General features: G+C 37.7%; 2 protein-coding genes across 2 annotated transcripts; both read left to right on the top strand.

The window, feature by feature from the left end:
• The first annotated feature begins 208 nt into the window (after positions 1-208).
• Positions 209-1,438, top strand: ABHD13 (abhydrolase domain containing 13). The gene has a single exon (XM_082013111.1). The coding sequence runs from the start codon at positions 224-226 to the stop codon at positions 1,235-1,237; it is 1,014 nt and encodes a 337-aa protein (XP_081869237.1). The 5' UTR covers positions 209-223; the 3' UTR covers positions 1,238-1,438.
• An 11,176-nt stretch (positions 1,439-12,614) lies between these two features.
• TNFSF13B (TNF superfamily member 13b) lies at positions 12,615-23,666 on the top strand (the record flags this gene model as incomplete). Its single annotated transcript, XM_081996638.1, has 6 exons — positions 12,615-13,068; positions 13,151-13,256; positions 21,145-21,201; positions 21,479-21,591; positions 21,688-21,838; positions 23,554-23,666. The coding sequence occupies exons 1-6, from the start codon at positions 12,742-12,744 to the stop codon at positions 23,664-23,666; spliced, it is 867 nt and encodes a 288-aa protein (XP_081852764.1). The 5' UTR covers positions 12,615-12,741.
• Between the last annotated feature and the right edge of the window lie 1,405 nt (positions 23,667-25,071).

Raw genomic sequence — 25,071 nt, 5'->3', positions numbered from 1 at the left:
AAAGCCGTTTCCTTATGATTGCTTTTCTACTGTTGAATAGTTTCCAAAATTCAAAGGGAGTTTGCCACCTAGTTTGTTTATGCTTTAATGTATTGACTTGCTGTTAATCTTCTGCAGGTATGAATGCTTAAATCACTTCCTCTTTCTTTCCCCTATATTTATACATATATGTTTGGGTTTTTTTACAGGATTTACTTGGAATAAAAGATCATTGAATTCTACAATGGAAAAGTCATGGATGCTTTGGACCTTTGTTAAAAGATGGCTACTAGCTTTGGCTTCCTGGTCGTGGAGTCTCTGCCGTATTTGTCTCTTACCCTTGATAGTAACTTTTCACTTGTATGGAGGTGTTATACTTCTTATACTGATATTTGTATCAATAGCGGGTATATTATATAAATTCCAGGATGTGCTGCTTTACTTTCCTGAACAGCCCTCTTCATCACGCCTTTATGTTCCTATGCCTACCGGTATACCACATGAAAATATCTTCATCAAAACCAAAGATGGAGTGCTTCTCAATCTTATTCTGCTGAGATACACAGGGGACAATGCAGCGTATTCTCCAACCATCATTTACTTTCATGGGAATGCAGGCAACATTGGCCACAGGTTGCCAAATGCTTTGTTAATGCTGGTAAACCTGAAAGTAAACTTAATTCTTGTCGATTATAGAGGGTATGGAAAAAGTGAAGGAGAAGCAAGTGAAGAAGGTTTGTACTTAGATTCTGAGGCTGTGTTAGACTATGTGATGACTCGGTCTGATCTTGATAAAACAAAAATTTTTCTTTTTGGCCGTTCCTTGGGGGGAGCAGTAGCTATTCACTTAGCTTCTGAAAATTCCCATAGGATTTCTGCCATCGTGGTGGAGAACACCTTTCTTAGCATCCCATACATGGCCAGCACTTTGTTTTCTTTCTTTCCAATGAGGTATCTTCCTTTATGGTGCTACAAAAATAAATTTCTGTCCTACAGAAAAATCTCCCAGTGCAGAATGCCTTCTCTCTTCATCTCTGGGTTGTCTGACCAGTTAATTCCACCAGTTATGATGAAGCAACTTTATGAGTTATCCCCAGCTCGGACTAAGAGATTGGCGATATTTCCTGATGGAACTCATAATGACACTTGGCAGTGCCAGGGTTATTTCACTGCACTTGAACAGTTCATCAAAGAAGTAATAAAGAGCCACTCCCCTGAAGAAATGGCGAAAACATCATCTAATGTGACAATAATATAATTGATATTCTTCTTTGGGGTGAGGGGAATACCTGCACTGTACCTTGATTTGTGAAAAGTGGTAAAAGAATGTCCATTTTTAAATGTCTGTCATGTCTGTACTTGCCTGAAGAGTGAAATTAAACTTGGAAAGGTCTGATGCTTTATTAAAATGTTCCAGATAACTTTTAGATTTGCAGCATTGTAAATGAACCATTTTATGTCTTTCTCATACTTTTTTGGTATATCTGTCCCTATATTCCATTTGATATGTACAATGGATGCTATTAAAGGAACTTGCTACAAAAGTAGTACAGAATGCATCCGTTTAGAACAACAGGAGGCTCTTCAGTATTCACTGCTGTATGTGTGAGCTTTTTGAACAGTCATGGTTAGCACAATGATTTGTTGTTTCTCTTAGAGTTTCTTTAAAGTGTGTCATGCATGAGATTAGTGTTTTATTCCTTGAGATTTTATTATTATGCAAGGTGGGAAGTCTTTAATGTGCTAATATAAAATAACTTTAATGGTAGAGTATACTTGCAGGTATACTATCCTGGGTTATTACTGTTTTTTATGATTATGCATACATATGTATTTCAAACTGCAACTGAAGAGGAAAAGACGCTTGCCTTGTTTTCATTTTACTATTTGTATTTTAATAGTGCCCAGAAAGTTGTATGTGCCTAAACATCATGGCTTCAGGATTTTGCCCAGGCAGTTTCTTCATAGAAAATAGAAGTCACCTCCAAAAAGAGAGCAGTGTGATCTAAGGTCCTTTCTGCCCCAAGCTCCTCTCACTAATGTACAGGCAACCTATTTGTTGGTATTAGTCTGCTTGTGCATTTGAGGTGGGATCTCCCAAGGCAGAGTGGGGGTTGTGATAGAAAGGAGTGTTATACAAGGTGAAATTATGTATTTGTGTCGATTTTTAGGCTGATGTGATTGAATGTCTGTGCCCTTTATTTATACCTCCAAAAGAAACAAATCCCCATAAGTACCAGTGATCACATGATTAGAGGTTCGTGTATACAGTTGTTACAGTAAGGATAATAAAAATGAGCAATGCAGTAAATTTAGTAGACCTAAGCTTAGTCTGAAAGAGACAATGTTTATTTTAACACTTTTACCCTGCTTGCGAAAAGCCTTACAGTTCTGTTGTACCATGTGGAAGTAGCCTAAGCATCAGCAGAAGTGAGTTTCCTTTAGCTCTGCTGGGGTTTTTGAAGCTAGTATCACTATTTCAGAGCCAGCAATACTTAAGCTGAGGAGCTTGATTCTGGCTGAATGTTGGGGTTTTTTGTTATTTTTAAGGGTGCTTATCCGGGGTAGTCGTATCAAAGTTGTATGCTGTTAGCTTGGTCTGTACTGGAGTGTGGGGCTGTTTAGATTTCTTCTGCAGGTTTCGTTTCTCATTTGCTGCAGTTGATAGTTTGCCTCTTCAAAATAGTTTTTATGGGAAGAAGGAACTGTGGAAAATCTTCCACACACTCTGTACAATTCCCTTTTGGATTGAAACTTTTAAATAAACTCTTCTGCCATGTTGTCCCAATTCAGAAAAGCATCTCAGCACACACCTAAAATCTGTTTCCTGATGGACAGTGGTATTTCAAGCTTGTGCTTAAGTTCTCTGATTGAATAAAACTGCTTTCCTGAACTGGTGCTTTAATGGTTATGCCTCCTAAAATTTACTACACAGAGTTACAGGTCTTACATAATAGTTGTCAGCAATTTACTTCAATGTGATTTTTTTTTTTTTTTTTTTTGTTAATAAACATATACATACCAGAAGTTGCTGTTTTCTCTGGTAAGTATCTTTTGATGTACTATTAAGGTTTTCTTGGAGGTGACTGAAAAAAGCTGTAGACCTTTTTGGATCTGTAGACCTAAAAGCATTATAGGCGGAGCATAGTTTCAAATCGGAGTGAAACCAAAACGATCTCCTCAGCCTTCCAATGGTGGTATTTTTGGGGGGGGGAGGTGGGTGAGGAAGGTATATTGGTGAAGTTTGGTTGGGAGGGGGTGTTTATGTGCCAGAAGGAAGTTAATAGGCACAGCATTCCCTTTCTGTATTCTAAAATGACAATGTGAAATGCTTGCATAGATTGTTTCAGCTACTTCATGTTGCTTTAGAATTAAGGTGGAGGGAGAGAAGGAAAATAAGTAGGCAAATACTGCTTGTCTAAAAACAAGTTGATGAAGCCAAAAGAATAGATTACTTGTGGGAGGCAGAATGAGGAAAAAGTAAATAATTATTTAAGAAGTTGTCATAACTTGCCCTTAAATACCTTTTGTTTTTTCATAAAATAGCCATTTCCAAAGTAACGTGACTCTTTACCCCACTCCCTACCAAAGACAAAATCCACAACCCAAAATACCCCCAGTGTTATGTGGCACTTAAATGCAAAGGAATTATTCTTTTGGCACGCAGTTGCTAAGTCTAATGTGGCATTAGATGATGGCAATCTAGAGCAGTTCTAAGTGGACTGTATCTAAACATTGCTTTTGATACCAAGCCATATCTTTTCACTATATTGTCTGCAGGACATAAAGATGAAACTTGGCCTGTTTTTGCAAGTATTGGGTATGAGAAGAGACATTTGTCATATATGCATCGTTTACACTCCATGTGGTTTCTTCCGCCTTCCACATATGCACATTTTTACTTCTCCGTTAATGGGTTGGGTGCATACACATGTGAATGAATGTCTGTTATCATTCTATTTTTCATTGCATTGGCTATGAAGTCTACTGAAAGAAAATAGGAAGGAAATTATTATTTTATGCAAATATTCTACTGCTGTACATACTGTCTTTTAAGGGAGGGAGAAGGGGGAAGCAACTTGTTTTGACGAGTCAAGACTTGTTTTTATTTTATGGTCTGTGTGATGGAAACCCACAGTTACCTGCTGCTAAAAGCCATTTTCAGACAGTGAACTGAAAGCAACGTAGTAGTAATAACTTTAAATTGCCAAAAGGTGTATTGTGATACTGTTGCATTTATTCCACTTAATACCATTCTATGTTTTCCCGTAACACTTCTTTCTTTGTGTGTAGATGTTTCCCGGGTATTTGTCCTGTATATATAAATTTCTAGTTTGGGAAGAGGAACTTGGGTTATTTTCACAGGTTTGTAGGAAAACCTCTTGGTTTAAATATGCTTATTAAAGGAATTGTCTCTTTTATAAGAGGAACTTTAAAAGAAAGAAAATAAAAGAATGGGGGGGGTCAGGGGTTGAACTGGAACAGCTTGTAGCAGTAGAGTCCTTGTGAGGAAGCATCCAGCATAAGACCTTGTTTGTGCATACATGTGTGTGGTTTTAATTAGTGGAAATATTTGAGGCTTCCTGCTAACCCAAGTTTACATTCCCAATATTTGTTTCTGAACTGTGAAATGCAGAGAGATAAGCTTTGCTTTCATCTGAAGAAATGTTAACTGGTGTAGCTGCCCTCATGTCCATTTCTCAGGTAAATTAGAAATAGAGCACAAATACGTTTGGTAGGCTACGGACAATCTCTCAGTTGAAGGGCAGATGGATTAACTATTTATACAAAATATGCATATCAGCATCTCTGAGCTAATCATTTGCATCACGTTGGATGTTCACAGTGAAGAATGCAAGGCTGAATTGAGAGTCCAAGGTATGGTCTCTTCTCTTAGCAAAAAGATGCAGACATACCTCCATTTGTATTTCATAATTCAATTCTTGAGAAGTATGTTTTTATTGTTGTGACAGGTGATTTTGCATGGGGCACTTCTGCCAAATATAAAATCGGTGCCTCTTGCATGTAGTGGGATCAGCCTGATGTATCCCATTGAGAATAATTTACAATGCCATCCTGCTTGTATAATGTAGAGTAGAACCCGACGGCAGTGTACATAGAGCCAGCATATTGAAGTTCTAAATAACGCTTGTGTTTCAAATTCAGAAACAGTGATTGAATATATATGATGCAAGCTTTTTATTTTATTTTTCTTTAATATATAGTTAAAGCAAAAATGTCTTATAAAGTATTCTTAAGTTTTGTAGACAAAGCGTAAATGTATATGTGCTAATCGTGGCAAAGTTTTACATTCTCATTCTAGTATGGTTTTTAAAATAAAATTAATTTTACAAGAAACACTTTTCTATTTTTATGTACTGACATATGCAATAAATTGATACATTAAAAGTGCTGTTAATGTCTTGTTCTAGTTTGTGACTTGTCTTCAGTCTGTGTGCAGGGGTATTTTTGTATGCATGGTAGCTGATCCACCTCAAGGTATCATTTTCAGTTCCTCACTAAAACCAGAGCACATGGAATAGACATTCGCCTTGTTAGATGCAGCGTTTGTGGAAAGCTATTACAGCAGGGAAAAACTATTACAAGTAGCTATTTCTAAGCTTTGTCACGTATCCTCACTTTCGGGAAGTGTTAATAAGTAAAACCGGTGCGCGGTAGCTCTCCCATCACTTTCTAACATGTTCTGCATTTCAAAAATTCTCTGTTATCTAGGGGACTGAGAGATGGTCTAAATATTATGTCACTTAGGAAATATTTTTAAGTGTTTCTGACTAGTTTTACCACCTGTTGCTGGTGACATTTTAAATGTCAATTTAAAATGCTGTAATGCCACTAGCGGGTTTATAGTTAATTTAGGTTTCAGGTCGTTGCAGTGGGATACTTGGGCTGAAGCAATTTCTACTTTCTCACAAAGAAGTGCATAACTAAGCCTATATCACCTCTGCTTTCATCCTGCATGGCTAATGTGAAATACCCAGAAAATAAGGATTTACTACTGTCTTTTCTAAAGCTGCAAAATGTGTGTCCTCTCCTGGATTACTGCAAGGCATAAGCAGAAAATTAAAGTTCAAGTTTAACCCAATACCTAGGGAAGAGTTGTAGGGGGGTAGGTGGCACATTTTGACACTTCATTCAGGATACCTATTTATCTTGAACAGAAGAAGAAAAGATGTTTCTAATTCTTGAAAAGGAAGCAATGAAAGTGAAGGAGCAGCGGAGATTTGGGTACTTCATGTGAAGACTGGCCTTCTTGAACGAAAAGCAGTTTGGCTGTCTCATGAACTATGTCACTAAACCTCACTTGTGCAATGCTACTCTGAAGAATACAAGTCTTTGTTTGCTTTTTCTTACTTGAAAATTGATTCACAGCTGGGCCACAAAGTGTGACATAAACTGGAATGTCTCATGATGTTGTATTCCTTTGCTTAATAGATATGTATAGGCCTTCATAGCAGATAGACAAAGGTAAAACAGTGTTTGAATTTCTCTCAGAATTTGCAAGTACTGCTTAAATCATAGTAAACATTCATAAGGGCATATGAACATCTAAAATAAAATGCTAGAAGTGAAACCTAAACCAAAGGCAGGGGACTTCTCCCTGTTAAAAAGGTCAAGTATAGGTAGACAAGGTTTTGAGAAAATACTGAACCATTGGCTAAGCAAAAATTATTTGCTCTGAAGATACTGAACATGTCTGAACTTTAAACCCTTTGGACCTTATTCAGGGTCTCCATGTTAGACTTTCTACAGAGTTCTGTCTCTGTAAGTAGATAAGGAAGATACACTGAGTATTTTCTGGAAATGTTTTGAAAATCTTAATGTGATTAATTTGTTATGCTTCAACTTGGCTGGGGACAGAATAGCTCTCTTAATTCTTGAAAAACAGCAGTTTTTCTTTCTCTGAAAGGCAATACAGCTTAAGAGCAGACCTGGTTTTAATGTATTACGGAACATGGTTTCTCTCATAATAATTGGAGATGCACCTTTAATAATCTTAAGCAATGAGCTGAATAATGCAAAACTGCAAGGTTGCGGACATAAAAAGCCAGTGTGTTCACATACCAAATTCGGAGGGGTGTTGCCACTAGTTCTGACGAGCAACTAAGGAACGGATTTTGCTGCTTGAAGACAGAAAGGAAGGAAGTTCTACAGCTGTTTTGCGTTATGCTTATGTCTGGTGTGGGCTAATTATTTACAAAAAAATTCAAAGGGAAAGGTCAGGCAGAGAACCCTTCCCTTTCTGTTCTTGAGGACTCAGGGATAGTGTAGCAATTACATACAGCTGTGAAGAAATAACGCTATCATTTGAAAATGCTTGGATCCCTGTCCTGTGCCCTCTACTGAAGGTCCACAGCCAGCAGAAGAGTGGCCACTCCCCCATGAAGGGCCATGGGTCCTTGTTTATTTTGCTGCCATACAAATACATTTTTAGCCTATCTGAGGAAAATCTGTCAAGTTGCATAGTGTTGAAGAGGTGGAGAAATGCAATACTCCGTGTTGCTGGATAGCCAAGCCAGTGAGACTATGAGAGAAGTGAGCTACAGCTGTATGACAGAGCTCCTTTTTCCCTGTGCAGTAAGAAGGAATTGCTATAACATCATGGGGGTGGGGGGAAGGGGAGGAGGCTGACATTAAACTGCTGTAGTATATAAATTTTGTCTTTTCTTTTTATATATTTAAAAAATTATTTTATATTTCTTCTTGGTTCTGCTGCGTATTTTGAGAGACACCTATAATAATTGCTTTTCTTTCCTGTGCCATTTCCTATTCTCTTTGAAAACACTGTAATAACCATGTAAAAAGTAATGATGGCTGCAAGTCAACTGTATGTTTACTTTGTGTAGTATGCATGCCAGATTTGGACCCAAATTCTCCAGATGTCTAGAGAAATAAGGTCTTAGGAAAGGAATAAGTCAAGCATGGCATATCTAAAATGTGCAGAGACACTCATGTTATCCCAGGCAGTTTTGAAATTAGGAGGCAGAGAGAAGAGAATACCTTTTTTGCTTCAGAAAAATCTCATAGGATTGTTTGGTTTTTTTTTTAACAAGGTAATATATCCAATAAGCCTTTACCTGTTTGCATAACACATCCTTTACTTGCAAGGTATTCAACAGCTTCCTAAAATTTAAGATAATAGGATGTAAGATACACAGCCACAGGACCGCTGTATCCACAAACAGAATGATCTCTGGAGCTGTATGTGAGACGGGAACTTACCCGGTTTTGCTACTGTGTAAATTGCAGTTAATGGCTGAGAGAACTAATGAAGTGCCCTTGAAGGGAACGTGTACTGTTTCAGGGGGCTATCTATGAGTACTCTTAATACAGATATCTGTAATAGCAGAAAACTGTCATTCCAGGATTTACTCCAGAATAGCCCATCCATTTTGTCCATCTTCAGAAAGCACTTGAAATTGAATGTGTTTAAAACGGAACCTTTGCTTATTCTTTGCTCCTCTCTGTTCCGCACTGCCTCGCATAGTTAGGCAAGGTAATAACCGCGGGCACCAGTTCCAGTTTGTGGCTACTTCAGAAGTACGTGAAGTTGGACCTTTGCCGCTGCAGGCATACTTTTAGTATGGCCATTGACATTTGCCTGGATCTCTGGGTTGCAGCATGTGCACAACCTCCCTTTTAAAAACAGACCATTTGTTTTTAAGTAAACTTTTACGTTTCTTCAGCAAAATGGGTTTTTATCCAAGTCTTCATATTCAAATCATCTGCTTCTCTTTTGTACGTTAAACTTCATTATGGGATTTTCCTCCCCCGCAAAGAAGGTGCTTTTGTGGTTAAAGCACAGTACTGGATTTCAGGAAATCAAGAGTTCAGTTTCTGGTTCAACCACAAATTTCCTGTGTGATTGCTTACTATCTCTGCCTTGGTTCCACACAGGTGTAGTGATGATGCTTTATAAATTTTCAGGTTAGCAGGGCCCATCTTGATAATTTAATCTGATAGTCTGCATAATGGAAATGAAGAAAATTAATTACTTGCAGAAATTACAGGTTTTGTTTGTTCTGTAATATCTTGGAAGGTTTAACCAGCCTTGATTTTGTTCAAGAATCCATTTCCCCTAGTGAAACATTTTCACCATTAAGAATCTTCAGTGGTAATGTTTATTTTTCCTTCTTTTTTTTTTTTTTTACCTAGAAGTTTGCTCTTTTTCCCAAAAGTAGAAGACTTGGTTAAGTAAAATTCTTAGACCAGCCAAGGCATTTCTTAATAGTTTTCCTTGGCTAAATTAAAGAGATCCCTTAGTCAGTCAACCTGAGTGTTCAACATACCTCATTCCTTGGGTTAAGGAGGCACTAAATGGTTGGATTTGTTGTGTGTGCATGGATCAACTGCACTGTGCATGCAAAATCGGACCATAATTTCAGAATACCTTTATTATAAGGGTTTATTCCTATTTGCTTCCAGAGTCAGATGGACAGGACTAGGTTTCTGCAGTTTAATGCAGTGACATTTTCTAGAAATAGTTTGGAAAATGCTGCTTTGAACTGGGCTTGAGGTGGTCACTTGCTGCCCTAAGGTCTTACCGCATGCATGTGTAGCATAGTGTGTGTGTCTTGAGCCAAAAAACAGTTGATATGGTATAAATTTTGCAAAAGGGTTTTCAGGGACACTGGCCAGTAGAAGCAGGCTGCTAAACACAAACTGAATACCCTTTCCCTGATGAGTTATTTAGGCTTCTCATATTCATACTGGATTTTTGTTCTGAACCCTTTTTACGTTTGGTCTTGGCAGTCACAACTATATGCAAACAGATTTGTCGATATAAAAGCACGGTTACTGTTACCTCTTATTTTTGCTTCAGCATATATATCCAAATCTTACACTTCTGTTTCAGCAAGGAAGTTCTACTCAGAGCTCGTATTCAGCTGGAGCCAACACCCTCCCATGTCTGCTAATGGAAGGCTAATCTGAGCATACCTTAGTTTAAAACGCAGAAGAAACTGCATGTGTGTTAATCTTACTGACTCTGCTTTGAGCAGGTTAGGGACTACTTTGCAGCTCTGCCAACAAGAGGAATTATAAGGACAGGATATTATGACAAGACATAGTGGCAAGTATTGAGGCACCGAGTCCACACTCTAGGCTCTGCAACTAGCATGGGATTTTTTGTTTGTTTGTTTTAAAGTAATTTTTCTGAGTTTTAACTTTAATGCAATTAGTAGTCTGCAATTTACTGAAGCCTCATTTGTTTCTGTTAAAATGGAAGTTGTTCAACTAAGTATATTTCTAAGCAATTCATGTTGTTTTTCATGATTGATCTCTCACTGTTGTTATTGTTCTACTATGGTTTTGTCATCACAAAAGTTGTCTAAAATTGTATTTTCTTTCAAATCACTTAACTGCTTATGAAGCTATAGAACAACATAAGATTGCAGACAGAATGTTTCCTTTGATACTCAGCTAGAAATATCTGTTGAATTTAACGATTTGCCATGTGTGGGCTGTTCTGATTTTCCTCATCTCCCCTTTGAAATTCTCATTTCTCAGCATGATAAGGAAGACAAGGCCAGATGTCTTACAGAAGTCCTCTGTGTCACCACAATTATTTTATCAGCCCAAATAATGACCCCATTTAAAGAAGGTGTGGAGGCTGGGAACAGCCTATTTTCTCTAGAAGTGACTAGAGTAATGCTAATTATGTACCTGTCTGTCATTTTCTTATATGTTAATTACTGCAGGGACCTCACTGGCCAATTGTTTCTCAGTATGCCTGCATAGCTAGTTATAACTTTCGTTCTCTCACTTGGTTTCATTTTCTTAAATAGCACCTCTTTTCCAACTGTCATTTTATTTTGGGAACACAGTCAGTATGAGGCTGGTAATGTTCTGATGCCTAGTGATACCTCAGAGCATGTCTGCTTAGTACTAATAATCGCTTATTCTGTTCCCAAAAACCTACCTCAGTTCATCTTAAATTTCCTTCAAAATGTAGCCCCATTTACACCTTAATTTAGCCTTGAAACTACTTCAGAAATGTTATGGTATTCTGCTCTTATTCCACCCTGCACTGATTTCTGTATCATTTCTCACAGTATGTACGTGCCTTCTAGGGGCATGTTAAGACATGTGGTATAATTTTTTTTTTTCCCTCTGCATTTAGGAAAAGAATTACTTGTCTGTGCAGGATATTGGGTGGTTGCTAGAAGTGGCAAAGTAAGGAAAAGAGTACCTTGCATCACAACGGAAGATGGTAAGGCTTATAATAACCCTCAATTTGTCATAGTCTTAAGAAATAGAAGTGGGAGAGGCTACGGAAGCTGTTACTCTATTGTTGCTCCTTCTTCCTTCTTCCCAACAGAATCAGCTTGATCTGAACTACTCTGACAAGTGTTGCCATCAGGATTCATTACACAGTATTCAGACAGACCTGTAAAAGTCCGTTTGCAAAGATAAGGTTTACTTACATGGTAAAAAAATTTAATCCCAGTGGGAGGGTTGACCTGTTGATTTTAGACCTAACTGTGATGCTTTTTGATTTTGGTTTTGGGTTTTTTTTGTGGTGTGGTTTTTTTTGTCCCAGACCACTGAAACTTTTATACAAAGGACTAAAATTTAATTTTATGTGAGAAGACAATACAAAAAGCATATGAATGTGTTTGGGATATTGAGGTAGCCTTGCTGCTGCAGAGAAGAAAGGAATTCCTAATGCAGGGTTTTAAGATGAAAGTACTAATAAAATCTTTAAAAGATGAGCTTAAACCAGACACTCAGGATTCACCTGAAAAACTTAAGCATGCGTGTTTTAAAGTTTTTTTTCTTTTTTTAAACTCTCTAAATGTTATTTTCCTTCTATACCCCTGCCCTTTTCCCCCTCATTCTTATTTTCCCTCCTCTTATTCTTTCCCAGGTTCTACTTTTCACCCCTTCTATTTCCACCTGCTGACCCCAAGTTTCCTCTCCCTGCTTCTCTGTGCTCCCTTTTGCATTAATCCGGGTCCTTGAATTCTGTAGAGAAACAATATTCATTAGAGAAGTTTAATAAAAAGTCATCCCTTTTCAAGTTAGTATGATGAACTGAACTGCAGAATCTGCAGCTTCATACAGCTGAGAGACCAGTAATTTGTTACTCATACCTGGGAATATTTTTCACTGTAGTGTTTAGGAAACCACAATAATTTTTATTTGAATAGGTCGTCCAGTCTGTAAGCATATAGGCACTTTAGATATGAATATATATATTAATACACATGATGTAATGTATATACATAGTACATCTATATACCTACACACACACACATAGTACATCTACATACCTAAAAGGCACATGCATTTTCATATGTGTATGTCTTTTAAGTAGCACTGGGTGATATGCTGCCAGGAAACTTGACATTGTTTCTGCACTTCTAGATAAGGCTCTAAATTACCAGTGGTACCGGCTGTGCCTAAATTTAAAGATAATGGGTAATAGCAAACTGCCACATAAATAAATAGTTGAAAGTGAAAGGAGGAAGGTAGATTGAGCAAGCAGCTCATGAGAAAGTATTCATTTCCAAAATGCACCACAGAAAGAAGAAAACTAAACGGAGACCGAATCTTAGACCTTCACTCAGTACATTAAGTTTAATGGTTCTATCAACGTCTTCATATGACAGGAAATGATCTGGGCGTTTTGTTCACTTATTCTGGATGCCCTTAGTTTCAGAGAACAACTGGTAACATGGATTGCACCTCGGAAGGGGACAGCTGAACTCTCCCTCTGGCTTTAGTGAGGAAAGAACAGCGATGAAATCCGTGGACTGTGTGCACGTCATCCAGCAGAAGGATACTGCCTCTTCTCCCTCTGCCCCCCCCGGTGCTGCTTCAGGCACCACGGGACTGTTTTCTGTCACATTCCTGTGGCTTGCAATGCTCCTGTCCTCTTGTCTTGCAGCAGTGTCTCTTTACCATGTTATCACCCTGAAAACAGAACTAGAAGCTCTGCGCAGCGAGCTGGTCTACAGGGTCCAGGCAAGGTCTCTGCTAGACCGGCCACCTGTGTCCCCTGGTGAAAATAAAGCGGGCACCCCTGTTTCTTCCCTCCTGCAAGTGTCTGCAGCTGGCGCCAGGCAGGTAAGCTGGAGGGTGGTTTTTGGCTTGCAGGGCGTGAGCAAATGTGAGGCTGCTTTCACTGACTGTCGCTTCTCCCCGTAAGGAGAACAGCCTTCCTGGCCCTGGCCCAGATGAAAGCTTCCAAGGGGAAATTTGGAACGGGAGCAGAAACAGGGGGAGAAGGTCTGTTGTCCACACAGAAAAAACAGGTAAATAACACCTGGTGGAGTGGGCTGGGATGCCACGGTTAGATACTGTCTTGAGAAAAGCAGCAGTGCTTGACTTGTATCTTTCCTGTCGGCCGATCCGTGCTCCCAGAGCCCATTAAGGATTTTACAATTATTGCTGAAGGAATGGTGTTAACTGTAAGTATCTTCTCCTGATGGTTACCATACTGTTTAAGGTACCAGACATTCATGCTATCTGCAGGTTGAACTTTGAATGTTAGATCCCAAATCTGCTTCTTGTAACGGAGGTATTTCTCGATGATGCGGTAGCGTTGAGTAAGGCAACTTTAAATTCTTCAGGTTGCCAATTGCTCAATTCTAAATCCATCATTCTCAGTTTAAGGTAATGCCTAACTTGTTTCTCGCTGATCAATATTAGGGGGGAAAGTTGTTATTAAGAATGCCAAGTCATTTTTCTGGGAAATTGTGCTTATCCTGAAAGAGAGAAGTAACAAGAAGTTAGGGAAGTAGGAGCTTTCAAAGAGAAAGGCTGGCTTCTACCTGTCAAAAGAGGCAGACTACATGGAATTCAGAATTTTAGCATTATTTCTGCATTAAAACAATCTATTAATATATCCAGCAAAATTAATAAAGGCATGCTTATCCAGTAAGAATTTTTTTATCATGGCCTTTTTTAAAGGTGCTGCAGAGAACACTAAAGACTGTGCTCCATAAAAGACATCTGATGTGTATTATAATGTTGGAATATTAATGGGATATATTTGTTTCCTTGGTGATAAAATGCCTACCTTTTTTTCTTTTTCTCTTTCCAAACACAATGATGCCTGATAAGATGAATTTGCATACGTATGCTAATTGCACCAAGTAACTAAAAATGTTCCTGAGTTGCTAAATCCGTTCAATCCTTTTACAGGTCCTTTTAGATTGTTTTAACTGGTGTAAGTGGATATCTCTAAATTACTAATAGATGAATTTTAAATGGAGTAATTTGTAGGTAAAGACTAAATCAGACTTTGCTTAAAATGTGCTTTTGATTGACTAATTAATGTGAAATGTATTTCACTTCAGCTTCAGCCAGCTAAATGAAATTTAAGTTCTAGAGTACAATCGCTCTACTTACCTCCAAGTCTCACAGAAGAGACTGTTCATTTAGGACAGCACCCAAAATTCATAGCTTTAAATAAGATTTGTTCTATTTCATTAGTAATGTTTGGTTCAGGATCTTGGCTAAGAGTGATTTCACAAACAGGACTGAGGACAAGATTGCTTAAATTGTATTTCTTGTATCCTGTTTCCTATCATGGCAGCCCCAGAGCTTCCCTGCTCTCCCCATCCTAGCATCTCCCAAATAAAGACTAGTGATCTTTTGTACCTAAAGCACAAGTATCTTCAAAAATAAGGAGGCATGGGGGTTTTTTTTTTAATTAATGTTATAGCACCAGTACTCTGCAAGTTTTTCAGTTCTCTTCACAGTAGCTTTCATCTTTATTCTTATTGCTATTTGAGGGTGTATGGGGGAGAGGAGAGGTTTGGGCTCCACAGCCATGCTTCTGGCAGACATAAGATTGTTCTCATCAGGTAGCAACCTCCGATTATACCTATTTATCTGTCTTCACATAAAATTCTAATTAAGCTACTTATTTCTGTAAGCTTTTTTTTAAAGATACAGCTGGCTTTAAAATTGTTGAGGATGGATAACAGAAAGCATAGACTATGAACATTCATTTAAAAGAGAAAAGCTACGTAGGCTGACCCGCTACAAAACTGTTTTCTAACATCACCATCATATTTTTGTACCTAAAAAAGAAAAAAAAAGTAAATTACAAATCTTACACTTATATAAAAGGTCACCTGTCAGACAGGGTTACTTTTCTGCCTGCTCTAATTGCAACAAATTAAACGTCTCAGACTTCAGTAAGATGCTACATTTTCTCAGATCAAACTTCATTGATGACTATGAACCAACTAGTCAATGTTAAATTTTGTTCTAGCAGGGTGCGTGAAATAAGACAATGTGGTGTTGTTCATGGTGCTGAATCCTGTCTGTTACTTGGTCATGTGCATACAATTACTAGCCCTGGATTATGATCTTCTTGTGTCCATTTCTGGGTGCCGGAATCCTGGCAGCTTCCAAGTTGTCCTGTAGAGGCACTGCACTCATTCTGGTATGATGGCAGATAAATTAGGGTATTGAGTGAGGTGCCTTGCTCTTGTTCTATTTCTGTTTGCTTCAACAAGGTCTCAAAGCAGAGTCTGGTCTCATAATTAATTGTTGACCCATAATTTCACCTTAATATAAACCAATTCCTTAGAAAGTGAATACTTGAAAGTGTCACTGATATACAATTTCTTCTCATCAGAGAGCAGAAGCAAAATATAGAACCATTATTTTGTTTATAAATAAAGTTGTGGTTTGATTCTGTTTTATTTTAAAAATTGAATTATTAATTTCCATAAATGCATGCCCCATTATACTTTTTAGGCCAAGCAGAGCCCTTCTTGAACATACAGAATTTTCATTGTAATTTGTTTTCTATTTGCTTGATGTTGTGTGCTTAAAAGTGGACATGAATTAGAATTTTAATTTAAAGGACAATTGAATGAAAATGGATCTAACACAATGTTGTTCTTTCATATCTTTATGGGGTATGCATTTGTCTGTTCACACATAAAACTATTAGTCATCAGTAGCTGTATGTACATTTTGTGTCTTGAGAAAATTTCCAGCTCAAGTAGGTTGAAGCAAACATCAATTCCAAAAACAGCTGTACGGTTAGCAGTCAGAATCAGAGTTCTTGATACAATGAGTAGGAGTTGATGGGTGATTTTGAAAGGTACATATAATTAATATGCAGGCAGATAGATCATCTAACCACTTCTGGCAAATGTCATATCAGGACACATAAGAACAGATATAATTTTTCTTATTTGTCATTCTTCTTATAAATTTTGCCTGTAGAGGAAAATTGCTACACAACAAAAACCTCTCCTGAATTTTATACCCTGGTCACAATTATTGATTGCCTTGTCTACGTGTTTCTCTCGAAGATGTATGTGCGCTTGAGTCCAGGAACAAAATACAGGTTCCATTACCTAAGCCAGTTGAGTGTACACACGTCAAATTTTCTTTACATATGTTCTCTCTGTGCCTCATTCTGATCGTTATTGTGGGATTCCGATTCCCATGTCCAACTAGGCAGGTGAGCATCAGGCCTCCTGTAAACTCAAATTCAGGCAACGTTCTGCCGTGATCAGATTGGAGCACCCACGGGCTATATTTACTTTGGTGTATTGAGGTTATCCGTCTCAACCAGTCTGATTGCATATGGAAGGAACTGAGGAGAAATTCTAAGTAATTCCACAAAACAGGCTAACCTGGCATGTGACTGGAGATTTTTTTTTTTTACTAGCAGTTTCCAGGTTCTACACCAATATCCATTGTGTCCAGGAGAAATAACTATTGCCATGCAAGTGTGGTGTATAAGTTGTGAGAATTTTGCCATTGTTCTTGGTATAATTGCCTTACTGGTAAATTGGTACATTTGTTGGTTAGAAGTGTTTTGACTCTGCATGTTGTTTTAGATCTCTGTGACAGAGGGATAGCAAGAACTTTTACGAGTGGAACTTGACTTCAGCAATCTTTGAATGAAGCCGCCTAACTTTTTTTTACTAGTCTAAACAAATGCCACATATAAAATTCCCTCACCAAATATTCAAAATACTTCTTATTTTATTATTCAAAGAGGGGAAATATAAGAGTTCTCTTAGTAAAGAAAAAAGAAAGGCCTACTTCTTGAAAAGATATGTTATTCTTTTTTGTTTCTGCTGACAACAGGCTAACCCAAAAGGAAGTAGGCCCTTCTATGTGAAAGGATAGAAAATTACTTGATACAATGCTTGCAATTTTACATGAAGAATTCCACTTACTGAATGAATGAATCAGTGTTGTGTATTATGCAGAACACTGTGCAATCAAAAATACACAAAATAGGCTCTGATTTTTAAAAACAATATTCTGCTTCATACTGTATAATAGAAGTCTACATAAAGTATTCTCAATTCTTAGTAAATCATTTCCTTTTTATTCTGATAGTAACTGGTAATTCTGTTAAGGTCAAAATAATGCTACCAACACTTCGAAGATATTTGTTAGATCTGTCGTATCTGTAACTATGACATTTTAATGCAGAGACTGATTTAATCCATGATTAATTCCATATAAAGACTTCTTAATTAAAAAGCACCAAATTAACTGGTCTATAAAAATGCACAAGCAAAGAGTAAAAGAAGATCTCTTGTGATAAGAAATGAAGAAGTTAAAGGAAGAAGAACTGCAAATTTTTCAAGAACGTGCATATAATTTATAAACTGAATTATCTAGTGCTTAAGTATGTTTCAGGAAGTCTATAGAGAGTAGATCTAGATGAAAGAAGGAACCTAAACAAGCAGGTCCGTTTTTTAAAGTTCAGGGTTTTTGCTTGTTTTTGTTTCAGCAATAATTGAGATAGATACCTTGGATATCGAAACTTAAAAATATATGCATGAGTTCACAGGTAACAAACTTGAAATTTTGTTTTGATGGATTATGAAGTTAGACTGCAAAATATTAAAATAATTACGCAAGTTAAATAATACAAAAACTTGCATGGGAAGGCAAATTTGATTTCACCAATATCAGGTCTTAAATCATGCAGATGTGCAGAAGGCTGTGTTCCTATCCTGCCGCAAAAGCTAGCTTTTTTCAAAAAAATTGTGATTGCATTGCTCAACCAGTGGAGAAAACATCCCTTCAAGTGCTGGCTGTGGTTTATAAAGGCATCTGGAGTCACTAACTTCTTCAGAATTGTCTGTTCTGTTCATGGAAGCAGAGAGATTCTGAAATGTTCTTCTCCCTACCCATACCCCACAGAGTGGTTAAAATCAGAAAAAAAAAACCTCATCAAAGCAAAGCTATTATATGAAGTCACAAGAGGATGGGGCATGCTTTGTTGTTCTAGATACACTATTTTACACAGCTAGATCTCGTGGTGACACTCAGTCTAGATATTTTTACACATTTTTAAGGTTTATTTTATGGATCCTATATTCTGCTTGCATTATTAATTATTCAAAAATACTTAGACTACAAAACTGATGCTCGGCTTTGATTTATGCTGGGCTGAAGGGCATTCAGGTAGAGATTTTGATTTATTCTGCTCGGTACTGATAGTAACTATTCAACCCATATGTTGTAGTGCGTATATTCTTGATACTGTACTTCAGGTAAGATTTGGGTCCTTCCTGGAATAGAACGGCTAACGTTTCTTCACAATGTTAACTTTTTACTGAAAATCTCTGTTAATTTACCCAGAAAATATACTCTGTATATCCTTATCTTCTCCTTAATAGTATTGGTGTTTATTCTGAATTTGTTTCAATGAATTACTTAATTTTAAGCATGTATGTAGTTCCACTGAGATCAAGGTGAAGTGCTTGTATATACTGGAAATAGTTATGTGTCAGTCTTGGCTTCTGTACATTTGTTCGAAGCATGTTGTTTTTCAATCCCTCAAACACTTTTTTTAGATATTATTTGTCCTTTGCAGCTTTAGATAAAATGACCACTGTCCTAATTTCTGTTCTCTTTATTGTCATGAATGACCCCGCTGTATCCATATTTCTCCGTGAAGAGCAAGCTTACTATAGTCTGTGGAGCCTTATTTCTATCTGCATACACTAAAAATAGACAGTGAGATTTTTTTTAAGAGAATATGCATAGACCTGATACCTGTAGAATAAAGAAGAGTTGGTTTGTGTTTTAAAAAGATGGAAAAGATCTCAGACTGTACTGAACTTGCTGATTCTAATTACTGCGTAGCAGTTCTCAGCAATGATGACTAGTATTTCAATGCTGCAAACAACTGAAACATAAATCCAGACTAGCAAACTGTGAATCAGGATAGTTTCAAGAATGTCAATCAAGTTTGCAGAGCAGGTTTAACAAGAGTTGCTAAAGTAGCAATAACTTTCACTGCTTGTGGACACTGCTTGCTGGTACCCAGCTGGAGAGCAGCTGGTTAGTGTGAATCCTAAAAAATCCTCTCATGTTTGGTTAGTGGAAAATCCCGTGGCCACACTAGTGAGTTCTTTTTAAAACAGGAATGAAAATTTTGATTTAGTTTACTGAAACACAAGAGAATCAGCAGATTCCATTCACTAGGAAGGCAGTTTGCTCCAAAGGAGAGTGAATGAATACCTTGTGAAATAAATTGCCTGATGTGCTTTGTTGTGCAACTCCAGAAAAATCACATTTTGATTTTATTTGGAAGCTTCTTTTTCAGAAAATTCTGTCGCTCGTAAGTGTGATGGAAACATGACCGGAGTATAATACCTTTCTCAATTTTGTGTTGGCTTGGTTTTTCTATTCCTTATCAGAAGGCAGGGAATTCAAGGTGCCTTTAAATTCTTGGTTTGTAAATCTGTACATTTTGGCCCATTATTGACGAGCACTGGTAGAACTCAAGGACACGTGCCAGTGTAGGAGACGAGAGCTTGCAGGGTAGCGTTCCCGTTAACGTATGTAGGGCTCACAGCTGGTGTGATCACTGTGACATTGGAGCGTTCCCAGATGGGTGCTTGGACCTTTGCCCGCTGCCAGCCGGCGAGCACCCAGCCCTCTTCTGGGGGGGCAGGCCCCATTTCGGGCAGGCCCCCTTCAAAGGAGACCTGGATACAGAGAGAGGCTGCTTTCTGCTCGAGCCCTCTCGCTGCCTGCGGCGCAGCGAGAGCTCGGTGCTGCTGGCCCCTCGGTTGCACACGCGGGTGCCACTGGCAGACGTAGAAACAGGGTCCCATGGAGCAAGGCACTGCCCAGTAGCAAGAGTAGCCGAATCTGACCCACAGCCTGCTTACCTGAAAAGAGGTAAACAAAAGTGGAGATTCAACAATCCACGGCCGGATTTTCTTCTCTTGACTCTTAGTAAATTCATTTGGTCTCTGTCAAGTGCAGTAAATGTTACTACTCTGTTTTCCAACCTTCAGAGTAGCTCTAGAAACAGATGTTTTCATTAAAATCTGCTCCAAGCGAATGCAACTGTCCCTTTTTTCTTTTATCCTGTTCCCTGACTTTTATGCTTAGCAAATTTTTTTACAAGATCTTTGTTTCACTTGCAAGCCTGTGTTTTAACTCACAGCGGTATTTTTCTCTGATCAAACTCCTAGTTTCTCTTTAGTGTCACCAGTCTCTACAGCTTTGAGTAACACATCGGTTTTGACAGATACTAAGCTATTTGTTATGTGTGCATTAATTTGCTAACAGTCATCTCTGTATCTTCCCTCTTAGTCTCAGTATAGCTTGGTTGAGTGTAGGTATCCGAAAATACATTGAAAGTACATATATATGGACTTTAAGAATTTATTTTGAAAGTACCATGCAACCAGTATATATGACTAATATTTTACAGCAATTATGACTGGAATCTAATTTCTTTAAATAGTATAGTAAACATCGTTAGAAAATATTATATCTGTCATAGCTGGCAGGGTTGCGGTTTTTTTTAGCTTTTGCTTAGAAAACTAACGAGGCTAATTGATCTGATGAGTCCTGGCTCATTTGACTTCCTGCTACATTTTTCAATTATATTAGGAACAGAATTAAAACAAGCAAGTATTACTTGTGCTACAGTCAGAGGCCTCCTGCTTAGCTGCATGGTCTCTGAAAGGTATCTAGTACTTGTTGCGGTATGAATTTTGCTTTGGCATGTTTGAGTAAGAGCTGTGTTAAAATCAATAAATTATGTTTTCAAATACGTGGTGAGACTCAGAGAAGATTGTTTTCATGGCCTTCTTTCTTTTCTTTTTTAAAGTAGTTTCAGAAGCTTACTCTGTTCTATTACTGATTCTTTGATTTCAAAATGCTTTCGCTTTGCAGTGCTGCAGGCCTGCTTGCAACTGATCGCTGACAGCAAAAGTGATATCCAACAGAAAGGTAAGAATATGCTCCGTGATTTATAGCTAACTCTTCCACGTATTAACTCTTCCATCCAATTTTATCTAACTTCAAAACAGTAACTGAGTTATGTCACCAAATTTTATAAAAAAAAAAAAAAAAAAGTCCCTGCATCTGGACAGTTCTTTTCAGTGGGGAAATCCGGCTAGTGAGACTGGAAGTCTTGACTAGAAGTCAGCTTTGTTAATTTTTGGCAGATGAAAATGAAGAAAGTAACTTTTCTTTCTGATGATCCAAAAATTATCGTTTCTTTTAGATGACTCAAGCATTGTCCCTTGGCTCCTGAGCTTTAAACGTGGAACAGCTCTGGAAGAACAAGGAAATAAAATAGTGATCAAAGAAACAGGATATTTTTTCATATATGGCCAGGTAAGAAAGCTCGATTCACTTCAGCGTCTGACTTTTTCAAGGATTTTTAATGTCTTCATACAATATGTTTGAAATCTGCACCTCTTCATTCTGTAGGTTTTATATACGGATACAACATTTGCTATGGGGCACCTAATACAGAGGAAGAAGGCCCACGTGTTTGGTGATGATCTCAGCTTGGTGACATTGTTTCGTTGTATCCAAAATATGCCACAGTCTTACCCAAATAATTCTTGCTATACTGCTGGTAAGCATTTAAGTTTTCCTTTTCTTTGTTTGCAAATCAACTGTATCAAATAGAATCTGTAGCACTGGGTGATTAAGTATTGTGTCAGTTGTGAAGAAAATGGACTGCATTCATGGATCAGGTTATTTGCAAAATTACAGAATATTTTTTAAAAATACGGTTTTATATAAAGTATCGGCAGTTGGAGGGTATGCATCTAACTTAGGTGACCTGAACAATTCCCCTCTCTCCATTGACTGTATAACATGGTTAGATACTTGGGTGCTTTCAGTTAGGTGCCTGGAGCAGACAAAAGGAGTACATACTGTCCTTACTGAAGAACACAGTATAACAGGGTTCTAATTCCATATTTAATTATCCCAATAGAATATACGGGAGCTATATTCTGCTTTAAAAAATCACATATGAATTTTAGCCACACAATTTTTTCCTACCTTACTGTGGGATTTCCAAAGATACTTCTTATCATCTTGATTCTCTACTCCTTATAATGGCTACTGCAGTTTTACTCTTTGGTTAGATGAAAAATAAATTCCTGTAAGGAGCTCTTTCTGACTGCACAAATTAGAAACACCACAAGAAAGACCAATTAAAATATTTAATGCAAGTCCAGCAGGCTCAATGCTCATTATATATGTATATTCCTGCAGTAGCATTTAAGGAATTATTGTCAAGGCCTATTAAACCTTGTTTGCTAGATCTTATCTGTCAGTCTTTCCTCCTTAATAGTGGATTTGAGGGTTTTCTTTTTTGTTATTTTCTAGCAAGGTCTGCGTGAATAAAAACTATTTTTTTCCCAATGCCTTATAAAAGGGGTGGGTGCCATTGAGTGATGGAGTTGACTGTTGGCAAGTAACGGCATTAAACAAATGGGATGGGGAAGGAAGCTGATTTTTCTTAAAAAAAAAAAAAAAGCTACTTCCTCCTGGCAGTTGAGGCTCTCCGAACATTTTCTTTAACTTTCTGCCCCTCCACCCACACGTTCTGGCATCATGACCACCTTCAATTTCATCTGTCCTCTTATTTCATCCTTGTATTACTCCCCCCTGCTTTCTTAATTAGGATCCCTACTCCATCCTGCCACTTCACGGTTCCTGCTCCCAAATTCCCACCCTTCTGCTTTCGCCTGGAAAACCCAATCTCGCTGCAATATCTCATGCTGTTGAGCTTGTGTAGCAGCAGATGTTAGATGTGCTCTCAGCTCAGTGACTGCAGCTTGAAGGCAAGGTGCTTTTGGTTATCACGTCAGATGATGTGCGGCTGGCAGGAAGGAGAGTTTTGTGCTCTGCAGTTGCAGCGGATCAGCTGATGCCTGGTAATTTTGTTTGGTTGGTAAAGCTCATAAGACCTCCTCCCGAAGTGTGGGAAGAGAGTGGTCTATCAGCAATACCCAATGCCGAGCTTGACTTTCCCATCACCATGATATGAGGAATCTGGGTACACCACTGTTATGAATTTTTGCAGTGTTTGCTTAAGTGAACTGTGATATGCTGAGTGCAGAGTGGAAAGCAGATCCAGCTCCACAGAGGATGTTAAGTATCAGCTTTGGGTAGGCTGCAATTTGTAAGACTGTGCCTAAAGATAAAAAAGCACTCGTCACAAGTAACAAGCTATGCTTATATTTGTAGTATGACATGTAATGACTTTTTGAATACAGCTTATTAAAACAATGTATTTGAAATACTAACTTAAAAATATTCCAAATCTTTTGCCAGGCATTGCAAAATTAGAAGAAGGGGATGAGCTTCAACTTACAATACCACGGAGAAGGGCCAAAATATCCTTGGATGGAGATGGTACTTTTTTTGGTGCAGTTAGACTCCTCTGAAGCCCTTCATTTCTGTTGTTATGCTTAAAGCAGTTCTTTTCCTATGCCTCTGTCAGAAGAAATATTGAATTGTAATAAAGCTGCCAATTCAGCCTCTCCCCATCCACCACCAACTTCTGAGAACTTTTCTTCCGCTTAATAGGAGAACCCAAAACAGGAAACACACCAGACATACTGGTGAGATATAACCATCATGTGATTACCAGAAAGCCAATTTATTTTAGACAATGGGAGGTTCTAAATAACAACTATAAAGCAATGTTTCTTTGGCCTTGAAACAATTTCTTGTCCATAAGGCAAATCAAAGAAGTTGACCATAAAGTATAACATAAACAGGACCATTGACTATCAAGTTATTATCCATGATTGAAAAGGAATACTAAAACACAAGTGCATCTTAGATTTGCTGTGTTTCATCAATAAAATATTTAAGTATAAAGTATGGGGAAGACACATCAAAGAATAGATTCCTTATTACAAAACAGGGGTGTCAGGTAGGTTCTGGGTTTTTTTGTTTTTTTCTTCGACATCTAGATTTTGGGGAAAGAAAAAAATCTAAATGTATGGGATAATGAAAAGTCTAAATGCATCAGACAATGAAAACAAACTCCTCAGAAATATACAGAACAGTAGCCACTAGTTTGCTTCTTCCCTGTGAAAAAAAGTGTATAAATTACTAAAATCTACTAGTATTTACTAATCAGAATTAATTTTACTGGAAAAAGGACATGTAAGATGCTTCAACAGCTGAATCAAAGCATTGCTACTCATCAAGGAATATGTGTATACTTCTATGTAAGCAAGGCAGGGGTAGAAAGAAACACAGTGAGATTAGACAATACAGTAGGTAGAATTTGATTTCTGGCTTCATAATTTCTGCAGTCATATATAGATAGTGTGTATACATATATACAGTATATATAGGTATATATATGAAAGTATGTACACACACATATATGAGCCCCTTTGACATTTGGGCATAGAATTTTACCTTCTTTAGAATAGTTTAGCCAATGGAAGTATTACTGCATACATATTTTCTGTATTTCTCTTGCTTTTTGCTATGTCCAGTCTATGCAATATAGTAAAAAGAAAAATCCAATAAACCTGGAACCAGCCATACAACTAAGAAAATACAATTGTATCCCAGAAATCTGGGCTTAATCCCTAGGTTAGTTATAGGCTTTTTCTGCAGTTTTGAATGTATTGCTCAACTCTGGTTTACAAAAAAAAATCAGACCTGTAGAAAGACTAAACAGATGTCTTTTTTCCTTTTCATCTCTCTGCTTTGTTCAGTAGCTAAGGTTTATGTCTTTTTTTACCCCAAGAATCCATGTGTATTGCATGGTCAATGTAATAGCGTGGTCAAGACTTCTAGGAGCTATTGTAATACAAACATTGGATA

This window comes from Phaethon aethereus, assembly GCF_964289735.1.
Source record: "Phaethon aethereus genome assembly, chromosome: 1".
Lineage (NCBI taxonomy): Eukaryota > Metazoa > Chordata > Aves > Phaethontiformes > Phaethontidae > Phaethon > Phaethon aethereus.
This window is presented reverse-complemented; position numbering and strand designations above follow the sequence as displayed.